At 38.4% G+C, this 18,379-nt stretch overlaps 1 protein-coding gene across 5 annotated transcripts in view; it reads left to right on the forward strand.

Annotated features, from left to right (window-relative positions):
• Pds5b (PDS5 cohesin associated factor B) overlaps positions 1 to 18,379 on the forward strand; it is a 153,132-nt gene that overhangs the window by 99,888 nt on the left and 34,865 nt on the right. For all 5 annotated transcript variants that reach the window (XM_041677965.1, XM_041677966.1, XM_041677969.1 and 2 more), the window contains exons 19-21: positions 2,914 to 3,074; positions 12,423 to 12,546; positions 15,102 to 15,260. In XM_041677965.1, coding sequence (XP_041533899.1) covers positions 2,914 to 3,074; positions 12,423 to 12,546; positions 15,102 to 15,260 — 444 coding nt within the window. The remainder of the gene's footprint in view (positions 1 to 2,913; positions 3,075 to 12,422; positions 12,547 to 15,101; positions 15,261 to 18,379) is intronic.

Below are 18,379 nucleotides of genomic sequence, written 5' to 3' on the forward strand. Positions count from 1 at the left end.
ATGAGCTTCAAAGGACTTGGGCGGCCCTCTCCTATACCTTTTCTTGCTATAGAACTTACCGTCATTCTTAAGGGCTGGTTCTGTGAATTGCCTAGAATTTTCTTCAGCAGACATTTTGTGGTCTGGCATCTCTGACTTCCTAGGGTCTTTGGTACAGCAGCCCAGGGTTTACTCTCAGGGGGCTTCCCTGAGGGAATCTGATGCTGCTTTTAAATCTGCAGGGAAATTTCCTTAACTCACAACAGTTGCATTTTGCATATCTGAACAATTACGTGACAGATGCCCAGGTTTGCCATCAGATCAAGCAGGAACTGAGCATACTTTGACTATGTCGACAGCATTTTGTTGGGAAATGATTGCTGGGGAAACTACTACTTACATGAGCAGGGCATGTTAGAATTCTGTTGCTAAAGCCTGTCAAGTGCATGTTCTTAAGTCTGGGCTGGGGATCTGGTTATCCCTCAAGGCAACTTTTCTGTTGCTCCAACACAACATATTTGGCTTCTTTTTACCATCTCTTCAGTTACCACATCTTCAGCGCACCTGTCCTTATAGATTTATAAACTGCAGATTTTTTTTTACATCCTTTGTCTTTTTGTGCCTTGTTTTTGCTATAAAGATGACTAAAAGCAGTCAGTAATCTCATGCTAAATTTCAAATACCAAATTATCTCTACATTTTCCCTACCACCACTTTTAAATATAACTCACACACATTCTTGGGGCACCAAAAAACCCAGACAAGTTGCCAGACTTTAACATGGCTACCTGTCTCTAGCCCAGTTCCCAGTAGAACCCTTGGTCAGACCTATAGTCCTTACAGTTACTGTCAGCATCTCTTCTTTCAAGCTCCCACTGGAGTCTCTCATTAAATTCCAGGTAAAGCATTCTAGCCTTTTTCTAGCCAATTTTTCTCAAACTTTTTCAATTCTTCGCATAAATTAGCTTCAAAGGTTTCTGAACCTCCTGATTAGATGTGGTCATAGTAATGGTGTCAGTTTTCAGTACTTATTTTTTGTTTTCGCCAGCCTTTTATCACTGTTAAAAAATTCTCAAGAAAACCAAATGAAAGGACTAAGGACTTAATATACTCATAGAGTCAGAGATTTCACTCCATGTCTTTATTGTTTCTAGGCCTATGGTGAGTAGAAATATAATAGAAGGGATACGGAGTAGATTACAGCTGCTTATCTTATGGCAGCCAGCAATCAGCATCACAGTAGAGTTATAGCCTTCACAGGCCAGTTACCTACATTTTATATTTAAGCCATATGAAACCATAAACTATGTTTACTCAAATTACATTGAGTATTCAAAATGCTATATTAGTTTCCTGAGTGATTTTTATTCCTACAATCAAATCTGTCATATATTTCCCTGAAATTTCTATTTATTTTATTAAAGTTTTAGCTTGCTTATTTGCATCTTTGTATATATATCTCTAAATAACATTGTTTAGTTTGATTATTTTTAAATCTTTAAAATATGACACTATATAGTATTTTTGTTATTTAGTATTTTTACATTCTGTATTTGAATTCCATTATTCTTTTTTTTTTTTTTTTTAGTTTTTCGAGACAGGGTTTCTCTGTAGCTTTGGAGCCTGTCCTGGAACTAGCTCTTGTAGACCAGGCTGGCCTCGAACTCACAGAGATCCGCCTGCCTCTGCCTCCCGAGTGCTGGGATTAAAGGCGTGCGCCACCACCGCCCGGCCCATTATTCTACATTTTTAACCCTATAATGGGACTAAGATGGATGAAATGCTTGCCCTGTAAGCAGGAGGACCTGAGTGTGGATCCCCAGGCTGGTGGGCATGTGTCTTCAATTCAGTGTGTAACAGTCTCCACCTGCTGAAATTGTGAGCTCCAGTTTCAGAGGGAGACCCCATTTGGAGAAACAGAGGTGGAGAGTGATAGGAAAAGATAGCCCAAGTGACCACCACACACTCACAGACAGATGCTCCCATATATGTGCACCCCCCTCCACACTGATGTCCAAAGGTTTTTTATTTTAATTTAAGCACAATTAAATTATTTTGAACGGATTTATGAAGGGGTGTTTGATATGATTTTCTTGTACTAGATACATGATTTTCTCAGGATTATTGCTTATCTATTGCCTGGTTTTGTTTGTTTTTAGACAGGTCTTACTGTGCAGACCTGGCTGGCTTTAAACTCATAGATCTCCCTGCCTCCTGAATGCTGAGATCAAATATCTGCAGCAGTAGGCCCAGCTCAATTGCAGGTTTTTGTTTGTTAGTTTTTGTTTTGGGGACAAGGTCTCATGTAACCTAGGATGGCCTTATGTTGCAGATAGTTGAGATTTGCTGTCTTATCCTCATATATGCCTCCGTGATGACAGACAAGCATCACCAGTTTTGGTTCTGTGCAGTGTGGGGATCAAACCCAGGCCTGTGTTCCTGCCAGGCATTTACTCTTCCCAGTTGAGCTACATGCTGTTGCCTTCTTTAAAGTCTGTTACAATTTGGGTCAAGGTTCTTCTAAATGCTGATCTTGTTGCTTTATCTTTTTGTTTGATTATTTTCTCTACTGCTTTTGCAATGTTGATTTGGTTATTGTACTTACAGTGCGCTTTTTGATCGGGTAAGTACACATTTCCTAATTTACTTAAAAAAATTCTTACCTAGTTTCTTCTAATGGTTATTTAGAAAAAAGAGTGATGCTTTATTGTATTTCTTAAATCTCCTTTTTTTCTCCCCTCATGCCCTTCCCCTGAAAAAAATAAGGATCAGTAAAAGTCCAAATTGACTAGAAATATATTTATATTACATATAGGAACATAACCTAGTTAGTCTTGAATTGATTGTTGATTAGTATGATTTCTAATGTGTAGTTTAGGTATATATTAAAAACATGAAAAGATTTTGCAGATAATGTTTATAAACCCTTTGTAGGTACTTTCTTTTACACATCCCATCTCATTTCATTCTGCTGAAACATTTGAATCCCTTCTGGCTTGTTTGAAAATGGATGATGAAAAGGTGGCAGAAGCTGCCCTGCAAATTTTCAAAAATACAGGGAGCAAAATTGAAGAGGATTTCCCACACATCAGATCGTGAGTTGAGCTTTTTCTAATATATACTTTGGATATACTGTTTCTTGAGTTCTGTAGTAATTGAGTTTAGAGGAAAGTTGTATGCTAATTATATTATGCTATAACTTCTTTCTTTTGTGTGTGTGTGGGGGGGGGGGGCTCGGAGTTTTGAGACAGGGTTTCTCTGTAGCTTTGGAGCCTGTCCTGGAACTCAATCTGTAGACCAGGCTGGCCTCGAACACATAGAGATCCACCTGCCTCCCAAGTGCTGGGATTAAAGGCATGTGCCACTACTAGCCAGATAGACTTCTTTCTTGTGAAAAAGCATTGGTTGATATTTTAGATTTGTAAGATAGAAGACAAGCATGGTACATCTTTATAATGCTTCAGTGTTGCTTAAAGACTTAAAAACCATTTGATAAAGTAGTGTTTCTGGTGTACAATAGCACAGAATGGATAGTTCACATGGGTCTAAGGCACAATAAGAAATTTCAGAGGGGCTAATTTATACGTGTGTGCGTGCATGTGTGTGTGTGTCTGTATGTGTGTATACACCTTGCAAACTCACCTGTGCCTGACACATGGGCAGGTCAGAGGACAAGTCCCAGGAGAGTCAGTTGTCTTCTTCCTTGTGGGATCCACAAGAAATGAACTTAGATCATCTCTTGTGCACTCTAAGTGCTTTTAATCCACCAAGTAATCTTGCTGGCCAATGTTCTCTTTGACTAAGAGTACTCCATCACTCTTATGACAGAGCCCTTCGTACGGGCAAGGAGGAGAACATGGAATACTCATCTTAATGGTGGTTTAGTGTTTCAGTGCTCTAGTATTTCCAACAATTGGAAATTGATAGGCTGTAGAGAATTTCTATAAGGTGCTAGCAGTGTTCAAGATTCTATAATCTCCCAATAGCATCTATCTTCATTCTTTCTGTCATCACTTGCTTCTTGTCCAACTTTCTTCCCAGTTTCTGGAGAGACGATCCCACATATGGTCCTTATGTTGCAGGTGATTTGGTTTCACATCTGGCCGAGAACTGCCCTTCCAGGGAGCTGTGGTCAGGGTTGGTTGCTTCTTAAGAATTGTCTCTGGTTTTTTTCCTCAGTCCACATTAAGCTAACTTTTAGAGGAATGTGTAACTTTTGCTCTTCTGTTCTGGTCATGTGAACTGAAGTGAAATGAAGAAATCATTGGTAAATAGAACAAAGGTATTATTTCAGTGGTAATCCAAACCTACCCAAATTGGGGGCTGGCAAGATAGGGATGAGGCAGTGGTAAGAGCATTGGCTGTTCTTGTAGAGGACCTGAGTTTGGTTCCTAACACCCACCTGTTGGTTCACAGCCATCTGTAACTCTAGTTTCAGGAAGTCTGACACCCTCTCCATGGGTACTAGGCATGCACATGTTATACATACAAACATGCAAACAGTCATACACATAAAATAAATCTAAAAGCAAAAAGCCTACCAGAATTGTATAACGGTAGTCTCTTTGGTAAGAGTAAGCAGCACTAGTGTTTGGAACTGTCTTGCTAACTTGAGTTCATGATGTATGTTTCTCTATGGGATGATGTTCTTGCTAGACAAATCAGATCATAGAGAAGAGTGACTTTTCATATGGGCTGTATGTAACTATATATCATATGTTGTATATTCACCTGGTAGTCTATCTCAGTTAAACTGACTGCTATTCAACAGAATGCGGTTATTTATCTAAGTGAGGAATCTGATATCCAGACAGGCAAATAGTTGTAGGTCATAGCTAGCAAGTAGCAAATGCGTGATTTGAATTTAGACTTGATTCTATTATCCATGGAAGTATATCCCTTTGGGCATAGTTTCTATTTTCTTATTTCTTTTTCTTCCTGACTCTTTTAGTTACGTGCAAGATAATGGTTCTCGGTTCTCATCATACAACACATATACAAACATACACATATATATATGACATATTTGCGTCTCCTATCCTTTTACCTTGCTTATATTTGCCCATTCCATAACATAAAATCATTTTTTCCCCCTCTGAACTCTTGTTGACCATCTTGGCTATTGTGAGTAGTGTAGCAGTAACATGAATTTGTAGATACGTCTATAGCATACTTAAGATTGCTTCTGCTATATACCCAGGAGAGGTACAACAGGATCACTTGGTAGTTCTAGTTTTAGTTTTGTGAGAAAACTGCGTACTGATTTCCTTACTGAACCCTTTCAGTTCACATTGCCACCAGCCATGTGTAAGGTTCCATTTATCAGATATCCCAAATAGCTCTTATTCCTTTTTTTATTTCTTTTTTTCTTTTTTTTATTGAGAAAAAAAAATTTCCGCCTCCTCCCAGCCTCCCACTCCTCCCCCTCCCCCTCCCCCACTCTTCTCCCCCTCCCCCCACTCCTCTCCCCCTCCCTCTCCAGTCTGAAGAGCAGTCAGGGTTCCCTGCCCTGTGGAAAGTTCAAAGTCCTCCCCCCTCCATCCTGGTCTAGGAAGGTGAACATCCAAACTGGCTAGGCTCCCACAAAGCCAGAACATGAAGTAGGATCAAAACCCAGTGCCATTGTCCTTGGCTTCTCAGCAGCCCTCATTGTCCGCCATATTCAGAGAGTCCGGTTTTAACCCCTGTTTTTTCAGTCACAGTCCAGCTGGCCTTGGTGAGCTCCCAATAGATCAGCCCCACTGTCTCCGTGGGTGGGTGCACCCCTCTTGGTCCTGACTTCCTTGCTCATCTTCTCCCTCCTTCTATTCCTCATTGGGACTTTCGGAGTTCAGTCCAGTGCTCCAGTGTGGGTCTCTGTCTCTATCTCCATCCATCGCCAGATGAAGGTTCTATGGTGGTATGCAAAATATTCATCAGTGTGGCTATAGGATAGGATCATTTCAGGTTCCCTATCTTCAGCTGTCCCAGGAACTAACTGGGGACCTCACCTTGGGCACCTGGAAGCCCCTCTAGGTCCAAGTCTCTTCCCAACCCTAAGATGGCTCCCTTAATTAAGATATGTGCTTCCCTGCTCCCCTATCCAACCTTCCTTTATCCCAATCATCCCGTTGCCCCAAGTTCTCCCCATCCTACCCTTCTCACTTTTCTCTCCCCATCTCCCCTTACCCCCCTCCCACCCCACCCTTAAGATCCCGATTTTTTTGCCTGGCAATCTTGTCTACTTCCCCTACCCAGGAGGATAGCTATATGTTTTTCTTTGGGTTCACCTTCTTATTTAGCTTCTTTAGGATATCAAATTATAGACTCACTGACCTTTATTTATGGCTAGAAACCAATTATGAGTGAGTACATCCCATGTTCATCTTTTTGGGTCTGGGTTACCTCACTCAGGATAGTATTTTCTATTTCCATCCATTTGCATGCAAAATTTGAGAAGTCATTGTTTTTTACCGCTGAGTAGTACTCTAATGTGTATATATTCCACACTTTCTTCATCTATTCTTCCATTGAAGGACATCTAGGTTGTTTCCAGGTTCTGGCTATTACAAATAATGCTGCTATGAACATAGTTGAACAAATGCCCTTGTCATATGATCGGGCATCTCTTGGGTATATGTATTGTGGCAGGATACAAGATCAACTCCAAAAAATCAGTCGCCCTCCTATACCCAAAGGATATGGAAGCAGAGAGGGAAATCAGAGAAGCATCACCTTTCACGATAGCCACAAATAGCATAAAATATCTTGGGGTAACTCTATCCAAGGAAGTGAAAGATCTATTTGACAAGAACTTTAAGGCATTGAAGAAAGAAATTGAAGAGGATACCAGAAAGTGGAAAGATCTCCCTTGCTCTTGGATTGGGAGGATCAACATAGTAAAAATGGCAATTCTACCAAAGGCAATTTATAGATTCAATGCAATCCCCATCAAGGTCCCATCAAAATTCTTCCCAGATCTGGAGAGGACAATAATCAACTTTATATGGAAAAACAAAAAACCCAGGATAGCCAAAACAGTCTTATACAATAAAGGATGTTCTGGAGGCATTACCATCCCTGACTTCAAACTCTACTACAGAGCTACAGTATTGAAAACAGCTTGGTATTGGTATAAAAACAGAGAAGTCGACCAATGGAATCGTATAGAAGACCCAGATTTTAACCCACAAACCTATGAATACCTCATTTTCGATAAAGGAGCTAAAAGTATACAATGGAAGAAAGAAAGCATCTTCAACAAATGGTGCTGGCACAACTGGATGTCAACCTGTAGAAGAATGAAAATTGACCCATATCTATCACCATGCACAAAACTCATGTCCAAATGGATTAAAGACCTCAATATGAGTCCGAGCACACTGAACCTGATAGAAGAGAAATTGGGAGGTACCCTACAACAGATGGGCACAGGCGATCGCTTCCTAGGTATAACCCCAACAGCACAGACATTAAGGACAACACTGAATAAATGGGACCTACTAAAACTGAGAAGCTTCTGTAAAGCAAAGGACACTGTCACTAAGACAAAAAGGCAACCCACTGACTGGGAGAAGATCTTCACCAACCCCGCAACAGACAAAGGTTTGATCTCCAAAATATATAAAGAACTCAAGAAACTAGACTTTAAAATGCTAATTAACCCAATTAAAAAATGGGGCACTGATCTGAACAGAGAATTCTCTACAGAAGAAGTTCAAATGGCCAAAAGACACTTAAGGTCATGCTCAACCTCCTTAGCGATCAGGGAAATGCAAATCAAAACAACTTTGAGATATCATCTTACACCTGTCAGATTTTCTAAAATCAAAAACACCAATGATAGCCTCTGCTGGAGAGGTTGTGGAGGAAGGGGTACCCTCATCCATTGCTGGTGGGAATGCAAACTTGTGCAACCACTTTGGAAAGCAGTGTTTCGGTTTCTCAGGAAATTCGGGATCAACCTACCCCTGGACCCAGCAATAGCTCTTATTTCTTAATGAGCAAGAATCTTGGTGTGTCTTAGTTAGGGTTCTATTGCAGTGAAGAGACACCACGACTACAGTGTCTCTTATAAAGGAAATACATTTAAATTGTGCTGGCTTACATTTTAGAGGTTAAGCTCTTTTTTTTTTTTTTTTTTTGTTTTGTTTTTTTTTGTTTTTCGAGACAGGGTTTCTCTGCGGCTTTGAAGCCTGTCCTGGAACTAGCTCTGTAGACCAGGCTGGTCTCGAACTCACCGAGATCCGCCTGTCTCTGCCTCCCGAGTGCTGGGATTAAGGGCGTGCGCCACCACCGCCCGAGGTTAAGCTCTTTATCATCATGTGTGACGTGGTGGCGTGCAAGCCAACATGGTGCTGGAGAAGCAGCTCAGAGTCCTACATCTTGATTCGTTGGCAACAGGAAGGGTCTTTCTCACTGGACTTGGCTGAAAGCCTGCCCCACATTGACATACTTCTTCCAACAAAACCATACCTACACTAACAAGGCCACACCTCCTAATAGTGCTATTCCCTTTGAAGGCCATTTTCTTTCAAACCTTAGTGTAGTTTTACTTTGCATTTTTCTGGTGACTAAGTAGGTTGAGTACAAGAATTTTTTTTCTTAGTTTGGTAAATGTCTATTCAATTAATTTGTCCATCATTGATTCATTTGGGATATGGGGATGTTTGTTTATTTGGAATTTTAAGTTTTGGGATACTTTATAAATTCTAGATACCAATTTCCCGTCAGATACACAGCTGGTATTTTTCCCCTGTTCTGTATACAATTGCTGTTGTTTCCCTTGTTGGACATTAGGTTTTGGATTTTATACAATCCCATTTCTTGATTCTTGGGATTATTTTCTGAGCTATTGATTGTTCCAGCCTATGCCTGTATCCTGAAGCTTCCCTTTAGAATTTTCCGAATCTTGCTGTTAAGATCTTTAATCCAAATTTGTTCAGAGTGAGATTTTTCAGCATGCTGAGGAGATCCAGTTTTTCCTGTACCAATTGAGGCTGATCTTTCTCAATGTATGTATGCTTTCTCACCTTCATTAAAATTTAGGGACTGTGTTTATCTTTTGAAACATTCTCTCATGACTACGTTTCGCTTCAAGTTTGCTTTATTACTTTTCTGAATAGTGATGCCAGTCTGATTAACTTCGGTTCACTCTTGAGTCTGCGAATGTGTTCCATTGAATTATGTTTCTTTGATACAGCAGTTAGCTGGGTCTTGTTTTATTGTCCACTCCGTTTGTCTGTCTCTTAATTGCAGAGTTAGCAACATTTGCATTTGGTTAGTGAGAAAGGTTTGCTAATTCCTGAACTTTTTACATTATTTTTCTAGTTGGTTGGATTAATTCGTTCTTTTATTTCTTCCCTACAGTAATATTAGTGTGTTGAGGGCTCATATTGTTGAGCATAATAGATTTCTTCCCAGGTTTTCTCTCTTCATCTTTTCCTCACATGAAATTGATTTCCTCTGCTGTCTTGACTGGGGCTGTTTTTCTCTGTGCATGGTGTTCCTCTTGGGTTTTTTGCAGTATTATTGTGTGAGTTTTTCTTGAGACATATGATGTTTGTCTGTTTACTTCAGGTAGAATTATCAATGACAGACAGAAAAAATCTACCCAACTTTAACTTGGTGAACCATTGAGTTTATTGGGTTATCTATAGGGTTGTGGGTGAGAGGTTATTTATAGGAGCTCCAGTGATTCAAAGGCAGTTACAACTCCAAAGCCATCGTGAGAGACCGCTGATAAAGTATGCCTTGAGCTTCCTGCCCTCAGTCGTGTTGTGCCACTGGGGAGATTCCCCATAATGTTTCCTGCATTTGCAGCCCTGGGGAGGCCTCTCAGGAGTGTAAATCTGACCTCACTGAGCCTGATGGGTTTCATTAGGTTCTTGATCTTATAAGGAAGAAAGGTTTCAGTTCTGTGAAAACAGCAGCACAGCTGGGTTGGTGATAAGGTGTTGCTTTAGTTCAAGTTTGTTTTGGAATGTCCTTATCTCCTGATCAAATTTGAAAGATACCTTTGCTGGATCTAGGAACCTGATTGGCAGTAAAATACATGAATCTGCTTCTCTGGCCTTAAGCAATTTTTGTGGGGTGGTCTGTTAGAATTCCTGTGTGTTTGTATTTGTGGGTTGATGTTTCCTCCTATAGCTTTAAATGTATTAACTTTGTTTTACCCTTTCTTTGTCTTGATGATTGTGATGTGTTCTGGAGAAGTTCTTCTCTGGTCACGTCTATTTGGGGTTTTAAATCCCTCTTGTCCTTGGATGCCCATTTTGTTAGGTTTGGGAAATAGTCTAAGATTTTATTGAATAGACTCTCTCTGCCTTTTTATTGACTTCTGCATGGATCCTTACCTTGGCATCTTGATCATATCTGAGTGCTCTCGGAACTTGTTGTCAGGATCATTTATCTACTTGTTTTCCTTTTAATATCTGTAGTATTTCCTGGCCTTGTCACAGTCTCGTCTGTTCTTTGGTCTTTTTGGTCTAGTCTAGTGGTTGATGTTTCTGTTGCATTTTTTTTTAATCTGATTCCTTAACTTTTCATTTCCTTCATTTCTAAACCTTTCTCTCCTGGCCAAAATTCTCGTTCCCTTTTTGAATTTCTCTTCCATATCACTGGCATTCTTACCCATTTTGCTGGCTTTCTCACTGTGCTGCTGACTTTTCTTTTCCACCCCCCCCCCCCACCGACTAACTTCATTCATCATCTTATACCCTCTTTAAAATCACTGATCATTTCTACAAATAAACTTTGGACTTTTTCATCCAGCACTTTACCCGTTTTAGTATCCTTGAGTTCAGTGAAGGGCTTATGATCTTTTTGAGGACTTGTCTTTTTTATGTTTTCTGTGTTTCTGAGTTGTGATTGACATGTTATTTTGGTTCTCTTGTTACCTGGGGATCTACTTAGTGAACAGCTTGTTTCCTGAAGCTCATTCCTACCACTCCTCAGAGAAGACAAAGCAAACTGCTATTTTAGCAGCTACATCAAATTAAACAAGATACAGAAAGATGTAAAATAATTAACTGCCACTAATAGATCATCAATGACATAAACTGAAAATGGCACAAATGATATAAAATGTGCAATGGGGCTAAATCATTTAAGCAGATGTAGATTAGCAATCGAGTGGATTAAGGAAGCAGCCAGGAAAGGGGGGCAGAAGGAACTTATTGGCATTTTTGTAGACTTTCTTCTCATTTTGCTTTATTTGGGCATTTTTGTCTTAATTTATCTTTTGCTTATGTATTTTAGTTTCTATTTGTGTGTGTGTTGTTTTTTAAAGAAATAAAAAAGCATAAAATTGGATAGGAATGACATGATCGAAAAAGGAAAGTGGAAAGTAATGTTGTGAAGGTGAAGAGGAAGGAACAAGAGATTAATAAGCAGAACAAAGGAAAGAAGATTGCTCAGTAATGAAAAATACTATGCATGTTAAGTCTAAGGAAGAAAATAGAAAGTAAAAAATAGTCTAAAATTTTATTTTTAAGAATAATAAAATCATGTCAAATAGTACTAGTACGGGAATACAGGTGAAAAAAAGGAGAAGACATTACTAACAGTGAAAAACTATAAACATGTAGATAAATGTTAAAGGGGGAAAATATAAAGTCTAAAAATAGCCTTTTTAAATTTGAAGTAAGTTAACACTAAAAAGTATATTAAAATAAGAAATACAGAGGGGGGAAATCCCAAAATATGTTTGAATGGCTTCTTCAATTATGGGGTGTCCACAAGAGCCATCTTCACTGTAGTCACTTTATAGTTATGGTCTTCTGCTGGTCACACTTAGTTTGTAGTCTGTGGGCTGAGCAGATTATCCTAATCAAGACTGGAGTTGATAAACATAATGGTAAATGATATTCTAGCTTGGATGTATTTCCTAAGTGCAGTGCTCCAGCCACCAGCTACGTTTTAGCTTGTCAGTGTCTGGTCCATCTTTCCTGAAGTGAATGCGGGTTGTGTTGTTTACTTGAGCAAGGACAACTTACCAGTGGCTACACCATTTACATCCTTGTCAACTATTTACTAACTGCCTCTGACTACTTGGGGAGGGGGAAGACCTTCTAAGGGTTGTTGTCCTTTCCTGCTACCCCATAGAATGTTGATAGACTCAGTCTTATGCAGGTAACCACCCCTACCTACCTGCTGTGGTTTCATGGATGCAACAGACAGGTCATGTCTACAAAACAGTATTTGACAGACTCCTTCTATCCCCTTTGCTCCCTCCTGCAGTGTTCACTGAGCCTTGGAGCGGATGATCTAGATGTCCTGTTTAAGACTAAGCATTCAACAGTCCCTTGTTTGACAAATTACGAATTTCTATATTAACTGTTCCCTTTACACACAGAAGCTTCTTGACCTTGGTTGATGTAGTACTAATGTGTGGGAATAAACATAAATTACCTTTTTTTTTTTAAATTGCTGCTTTTCTTTCCTGTTTTTTTTTTTTTTTTTAGAGCCTTGCTTCCTGTATTGCATCACAAATCCAAAAAAGGACCACCTCGCCAGGCCAAATATGCCATCCATTGTATTCATGCCATATTTTCTAGTAAAGAGACCCAGTTTGCACAGATATTTGAGGTAATGAAAAAATTTTAATTCATATAAATACCGATTTTGTAGAATATTCTCAATTAGTTGTTTTATATTGTGTATTATTAGCATTTGGATTAGTAAAGCCAACATCAGCAGTAGTTAAGATAGGAAAAACTGGTTTTCCATAGGTTTAAGGCTACTTTAGGTTCAGAAGTCAAATACTGCATGATACTTTTTGATTCTGCTGTATGAATTGGTGTTTGGAGTTTTCATTGAGTGTTTTTTTTTTTATCATCATAGTCAATGGCTGTAGTAATGAGCTTACTCTGTGAGTTTATAAGTTTAATAGTTTGGATTCTAAATGTAAATTGATCCTAATTGGTAAAGTAAACAAGTTTAGATTTAATGACTGAGCTAACCATACTAACATGAGGTGTATTTTTAATGTTTTATACTATTTTCTCTACATGTTAATTAACTTTCACCTTGAGAAGGTGTTCTGTTGCAGCCAACTATGCAAATAGTCTTTAACATTATTATTAAAACAGAAGCTAGCAGAAAAATCTGTAAGAAATGATTCATAATTTTATGTCTGGAGCTTTGAATGGAAGTCAGAGCATACTGAACCTTCTACCATAAATATTTTGACATTTTATCTATGAGGTACAAACTTTTATGGTTATTTTATCATATTTTCATGTCTCATGTTAAAATAACTGAATAGATTATGTTCTGCATCTTCCAAATAACAGCTTGATTTCTGTGGCAAGTAACTTACCTTCATATGTATACATTTGGGGATGGCTGTTTTTATTTATAAAGATAACTTTATTAACTAGTGTTGATTCTAGGAAAATTTTGTTTTTATTGATTAATCTTTCTTTTCCTTTAATGATGGTCACTCTGAGAATCATACTGATATAACTTGGCTTTGTAAAGATTCTCACTGTGTTGCTCTTACAATGGAAGGTTTGCTGGCTTCCTGAGAAATATTTCCTAGTGGTCACTAGTCTTTTTGCAGTTGCCAGTACTCCGTGATCTAGCCAATAGTTTTCCTTTTTTCAAAAATAATATCATTGATGTATTGTGGAAAATTATCAACTAGCAGTAATAAAAAAAAGCATATTTATGCAACCATGTTTTGTTTATAGTGTGACCAGCAGAGTGATACTTAGGTATGGACACAATGGAAGTATTGAGGGAAATAACCTCAGGTCAAGTTATCAAATGTTCTTGTTGGTCTTGCTGAAACCTCATATTGCCCTTGTGTGTTGGAAAATCATAGTTTATATTGCTTGTCAAGTTTGTAATAGTTGATGTACAGTGTTAGAACATAGAATTCTCATTTGCCTTTTGTGTATGTGTTCCTGTGTGTTTATGTGTGTGCATATATGTACACCATGCTTGTAGAGATCAGAGGTCAACACTGCATGTCATCCTCAATTGCTTTGCACCATGACTTTTGAAATAGGGTCTCTCATTGAATCTAGAGCTCATTCATTCAGCTAGACTAGCTTTCCACATAACCTCAGGGCTGCTCCTGTCTAACCTTACAGCGTTGGAATCACAGATGTTCTCAACCCTTTTATTTATGTAGTGTTGATGGTCCATATTCAGTTGTTGATGCGTATGCGTTAAGCACTTTACCCACTGAGCCAGTAAGCCCTCATATTTTCATTAAAATGAAGCATTGGTGTTCTGATAAGTACTCTATTTCTATTATAGCCAGCTTTTCTTTCCACAGATACTATATGTTGTCACTAATTACTTTTCCAGAGATATTTTATTCATACACAAGTAAGAATGTAACAAACACACATTTTGTGTGTCTTCCTCCTTAACACTTAATGATGGCATATGTAATTTAGTATCTCTTCTGATTTTCCTGTTTCTAAGGTTTAACAACACTCTTCAGTTATCATTCTAAGCGAATGTGACATTCTTTTATTGTAATAAGATACTAATGGTTTGGTTTTACATCAGATGTTATAGAATTTAGTATTTGATGTTATGATTTTCAAAACACCCAAAATTCGGTTAACTATACATAGGAAAATTTTGTTTCACTACTGAAAATTCAGTTTCGGTGTTCAGAAGCTTAGAGGCAGCACATATTCTTTCATTGTGTTCCTACTGGAGTCCTGCCTGCTGGACCTATGTCAAGTAAGTAGAGTGTGTACTCATGGAGAAGACACAGTGCTTATTCTGCCTCAGTGCGGGCAAGTATGGCCTACTTCATTTTCATTCCCACTTCTTTGACCATAGCCTTCTCCAACCGCAGAAGAAACTGCAACATGAAATCTTTATGCTTTGGAAGGAGGAGCAGAGTGGATATTGATTAGCCCTAGCAGTCTTTGGCATTCATATACATGGTCATAAGATATATGCTATAAAATACGATTGATGCTGAAATGCTTTTTTACCTATTGCTAAAATGTGAGTTGAACAGGACTGAAACTGTTTAAACTTAATGTCTTCTAAACATCAGTTGAGTTGCTACTTACATAGGATCTAAAACTTCTGTAGTGTTCATAATTCAAAGGTGAAATACAGAAGCAGTTTATAGACAAGTGAATATGTTTTCTATCCTTCATTTCCAGCCTTTGCATAAAAGTCTAGATCCAAGCAACCTGGAACACCTCATAACACCACTGGTCACTATTGGTCATATTGCGCTTCTCGCTCCTGATCAGTTTGCTGCTCCTCTGAAGTCTTTGGTAGCAACTTTCATTGTGAAGGACCTACTCATGAATGACCGGGTGAGTTAGGTTTTTAGATTTGTTATCTCCATAGTGTTCTATGTGTAGTTTCTATTAAAGAGAGATGGAATACATAACAACAGTTCTACTTGGTTGCTTTCATTTAAGATTTTCATCAGAAATAAAGTAACATTGGCACATTTTTGTTTGAACATGGGCATTTGATCTGAAATAGACCCCTGGAGAGTTGTAAAATAACACCCAATTGTATTAAATTATATAAGGACATGGAGTTTTGATTAAGTGGTAGATTTTTGGGGAGAAGACAGATAGGATCTACTATGTGGCCCTGGGTGGCTTTAACTGGCCATGTGGACAAGTTCAGGCTTGAAATCACAGAGATTTGCTTGTTTGTGCTCTTGAGTACTGGAATTAAAATTGTAGATCACTATACCTGACAATTCTTTTGATAACGGTGGAGGGGTATACTAAAGATTGAACCTAGGATCTTGTGGGGCAAGCACTTTGCCACTGAGCTACATCCTAGCCTAATTTACTTCTTAATATGAGAAGTAGAGATAATTTGAGGGCCTCAAATTCATATTCAGCAATGTGGATTTGGTCTCACTTCTGGCAAATAATTAGCTCTTGTCAAATCATTTTGGTCCAACTTGAAACTGGACTTCAGGCATTTTTGATCAATGGTTTTGTTTTTCTGGTGCTGGGGATCTAACCCAGGAGCTCGTGTGTTGCTAGCACTGTTGAGCTTCACCTATCCTTGGCTTCAGTTATTGGTAAGTTACTGTCTTTTCTTTGTGTCTAGGGTGTATTTATTTGGGAGCTCCCTAAAACTCTCAGATGCTGGGCCCATGATTCCTAATTTTACCCCTTAAGCCCTGTGACATGATGACAGGATTAGTGGACCTCTCAGTGTCCTCCTCTCCCCCCCCCCTTCCTTTTTTTTTCTTTTTTTGTTTTTTGTTTTGTTTTTTCAAGACAAGGTTTCTCTGTAGCTTTGGTGCCTGTCCTGGAACTAGCTCTTGTAGACCAAGCTGGCCTCGAACTCAGAGATCCACCTGCCTCTGCCTCCCAGAGTGCTGGGATTAAAGGCGTGCGCCACCACCGCCAGGCCGAAAGACATCTTATAGATAAACAAAGAAAAGGGATGACAAGCAGAAAGTAAGAATGCTCAATAAATTGTGAAGGAATGTCTGATAATCTCAATGAGAATGACAAAAGGCGAGGGCTTCTCTGTGACACAAAACCAAAAACCAATCTAGATGGACTAAAACTTTTAATGACAAAAGGCAAGCTTAAAGCTCAAAACATGGAGACCATTTTATGACATTAAAGCAGAGTAAGTTACTTACACAGGATGTGAAAATAATAAGAAAAATGATAAATTTAAAACTTATTCAAAGTACAACATAAAAAGGGTGAAAATATACACTGTAAATGAGACCTTATGACTATTCTACAACATGTATGTATCCAGCAAAGATTGCCTAACATGTAAAGGACACTGTAAGTAGTTGAAGAAAGAAGGCAACATAAGTGCTAATTAACCAAAGAAACTTAACTAGTGACAAAGGAAAAGCAAATTAAGAATATAATTTTGTGGGGGCTGGAGAGATGGCTCAGTGGTTAAGAGCATTGCCTGCTCTTCCAAAGGTCCTGAGTTCAATTCCCAGCAACCACATGGTGGCTCACAACCATCTGGAATGAGGTCTGGTGCCCTCTTCTGGCCTGCAGACATACACACAGACAGAATATTGTATACATAATAAATAAATAAATAATTTTTAAAAAAAGAATATAATTTTGTATCTATTAGGTGGGCAGAGGCTGAGCCATCTGATAATGAATGCTGGTAAAACCGTCAGCAGTAACTGAGAAGTGGTACAGCAGTGAACCCAGAGTTAAGGATGTGTGCTCAGAGCACATGACAGATTGTTGCAAGACTCAAGAACAAACAAAATTAAAGAAATATGCTAGCCAGACAGGTATGAGATGAGTGTGAGGTGATAAATATGAAGTGATTTATTTTAGGCTGAGGAACAAACTCCAGATTCAGAACAGTGGGTACCCAGAACAGGAAGGAAAAAGAAAGTAAAGATTACCGAGCAATAAAACCATGAGTGAACAGTATTATTAAATATAAGTTGGATAAATGTAACAATTTTCTTTTGCCCATATCCTATATGACTTAAAACAGGACACATTGTTAGGTTAATGGTGACATAAAGGAATTTAATTTCTGACAAGACAGAACTAGATTATTTTTAACAATTTTCCTATTGGAACAATTAGAAGGGTAGACCAGATGGTTTTTTTCAAGTCAGTATATAGGCCAAAAAATTTACCAAAGTAGTAACAATTAGCAGGGCAGATGCTCAGAAGAAGGGATCCATCAAGAGAGTTGAGCCTGTCATCGAGATCACTTTTCTAACTAAAGTGATTTCTTGTTTAAAAAAAAAAAAGTCTGTATACTCTTACAGACCCTAGGTACTAATGATATTTTTAAAATTATGCACTGTGTTTTGACTTTATATCCATTTCTTGCTAAAAGAGCTTAATTTTTATTTATTTGTGAAAGTTTTTTTCTAAATTTCAATATTTTATTTTGGTTTCATCTCGTAGGTTTTTTTTTGGGGGGGGGGGGGTTCAAGACAGCGTTTCTCTGTGGTTTTGGAGCCTGTCCTGGAACTAGCTCTTGTAGACCAGGCTGGTCTCGAACTCACAGAGATCTGCCTTCCTCTGCCTCCCAAGTGCTGGGATTAAAGGCGTGCGCCACCACCGCTCGGCTACCTAACTACTTTTCTACCATGTAGATTTCGTTCTGCTGTGCCAGTACCTTCTTTTTTTTTTTTTTTTTTGGTGTGGCTACTGTAGTCATAGTTAAATCCATCTTAATGTCCTCTGTTTATAATCTGTTTTAAGTATTCATATTTATAATTACTGATGTAGATTGGATTATTTTATAAGTTGAATATCATATGTTATCTTTGGTTGATTATTTCAAACTATATTCTAATTTGAGGGCCTTGTGTCTTGAATTTTGGTGTTGTTCAAATAGAACCTTTGTTCAATAGAAATATGTTCCAATTACTCAGCTACGGAAGATTTAAAGCATTGCTTTTTGTCATCTCGTTCTGCAGTTGAGAAACCTGCATTGATAA

This window comes from Microtus oregoni, unplaced genomic scaffold (assembly GCF_018167655.1).
Source record: "Microtus oregoni isolate MIOR12 unplaced genomic scaffold, Mior012 000029F_ref0000214, whole genome shotgun sequence".
In the NCBI taxonomy this organism is placed as follows: Eukaryota; Metazoa; Chordata; class Mammalia; order Rodentia; family Cricetidae; genus Microtus; species Microtus oregoni.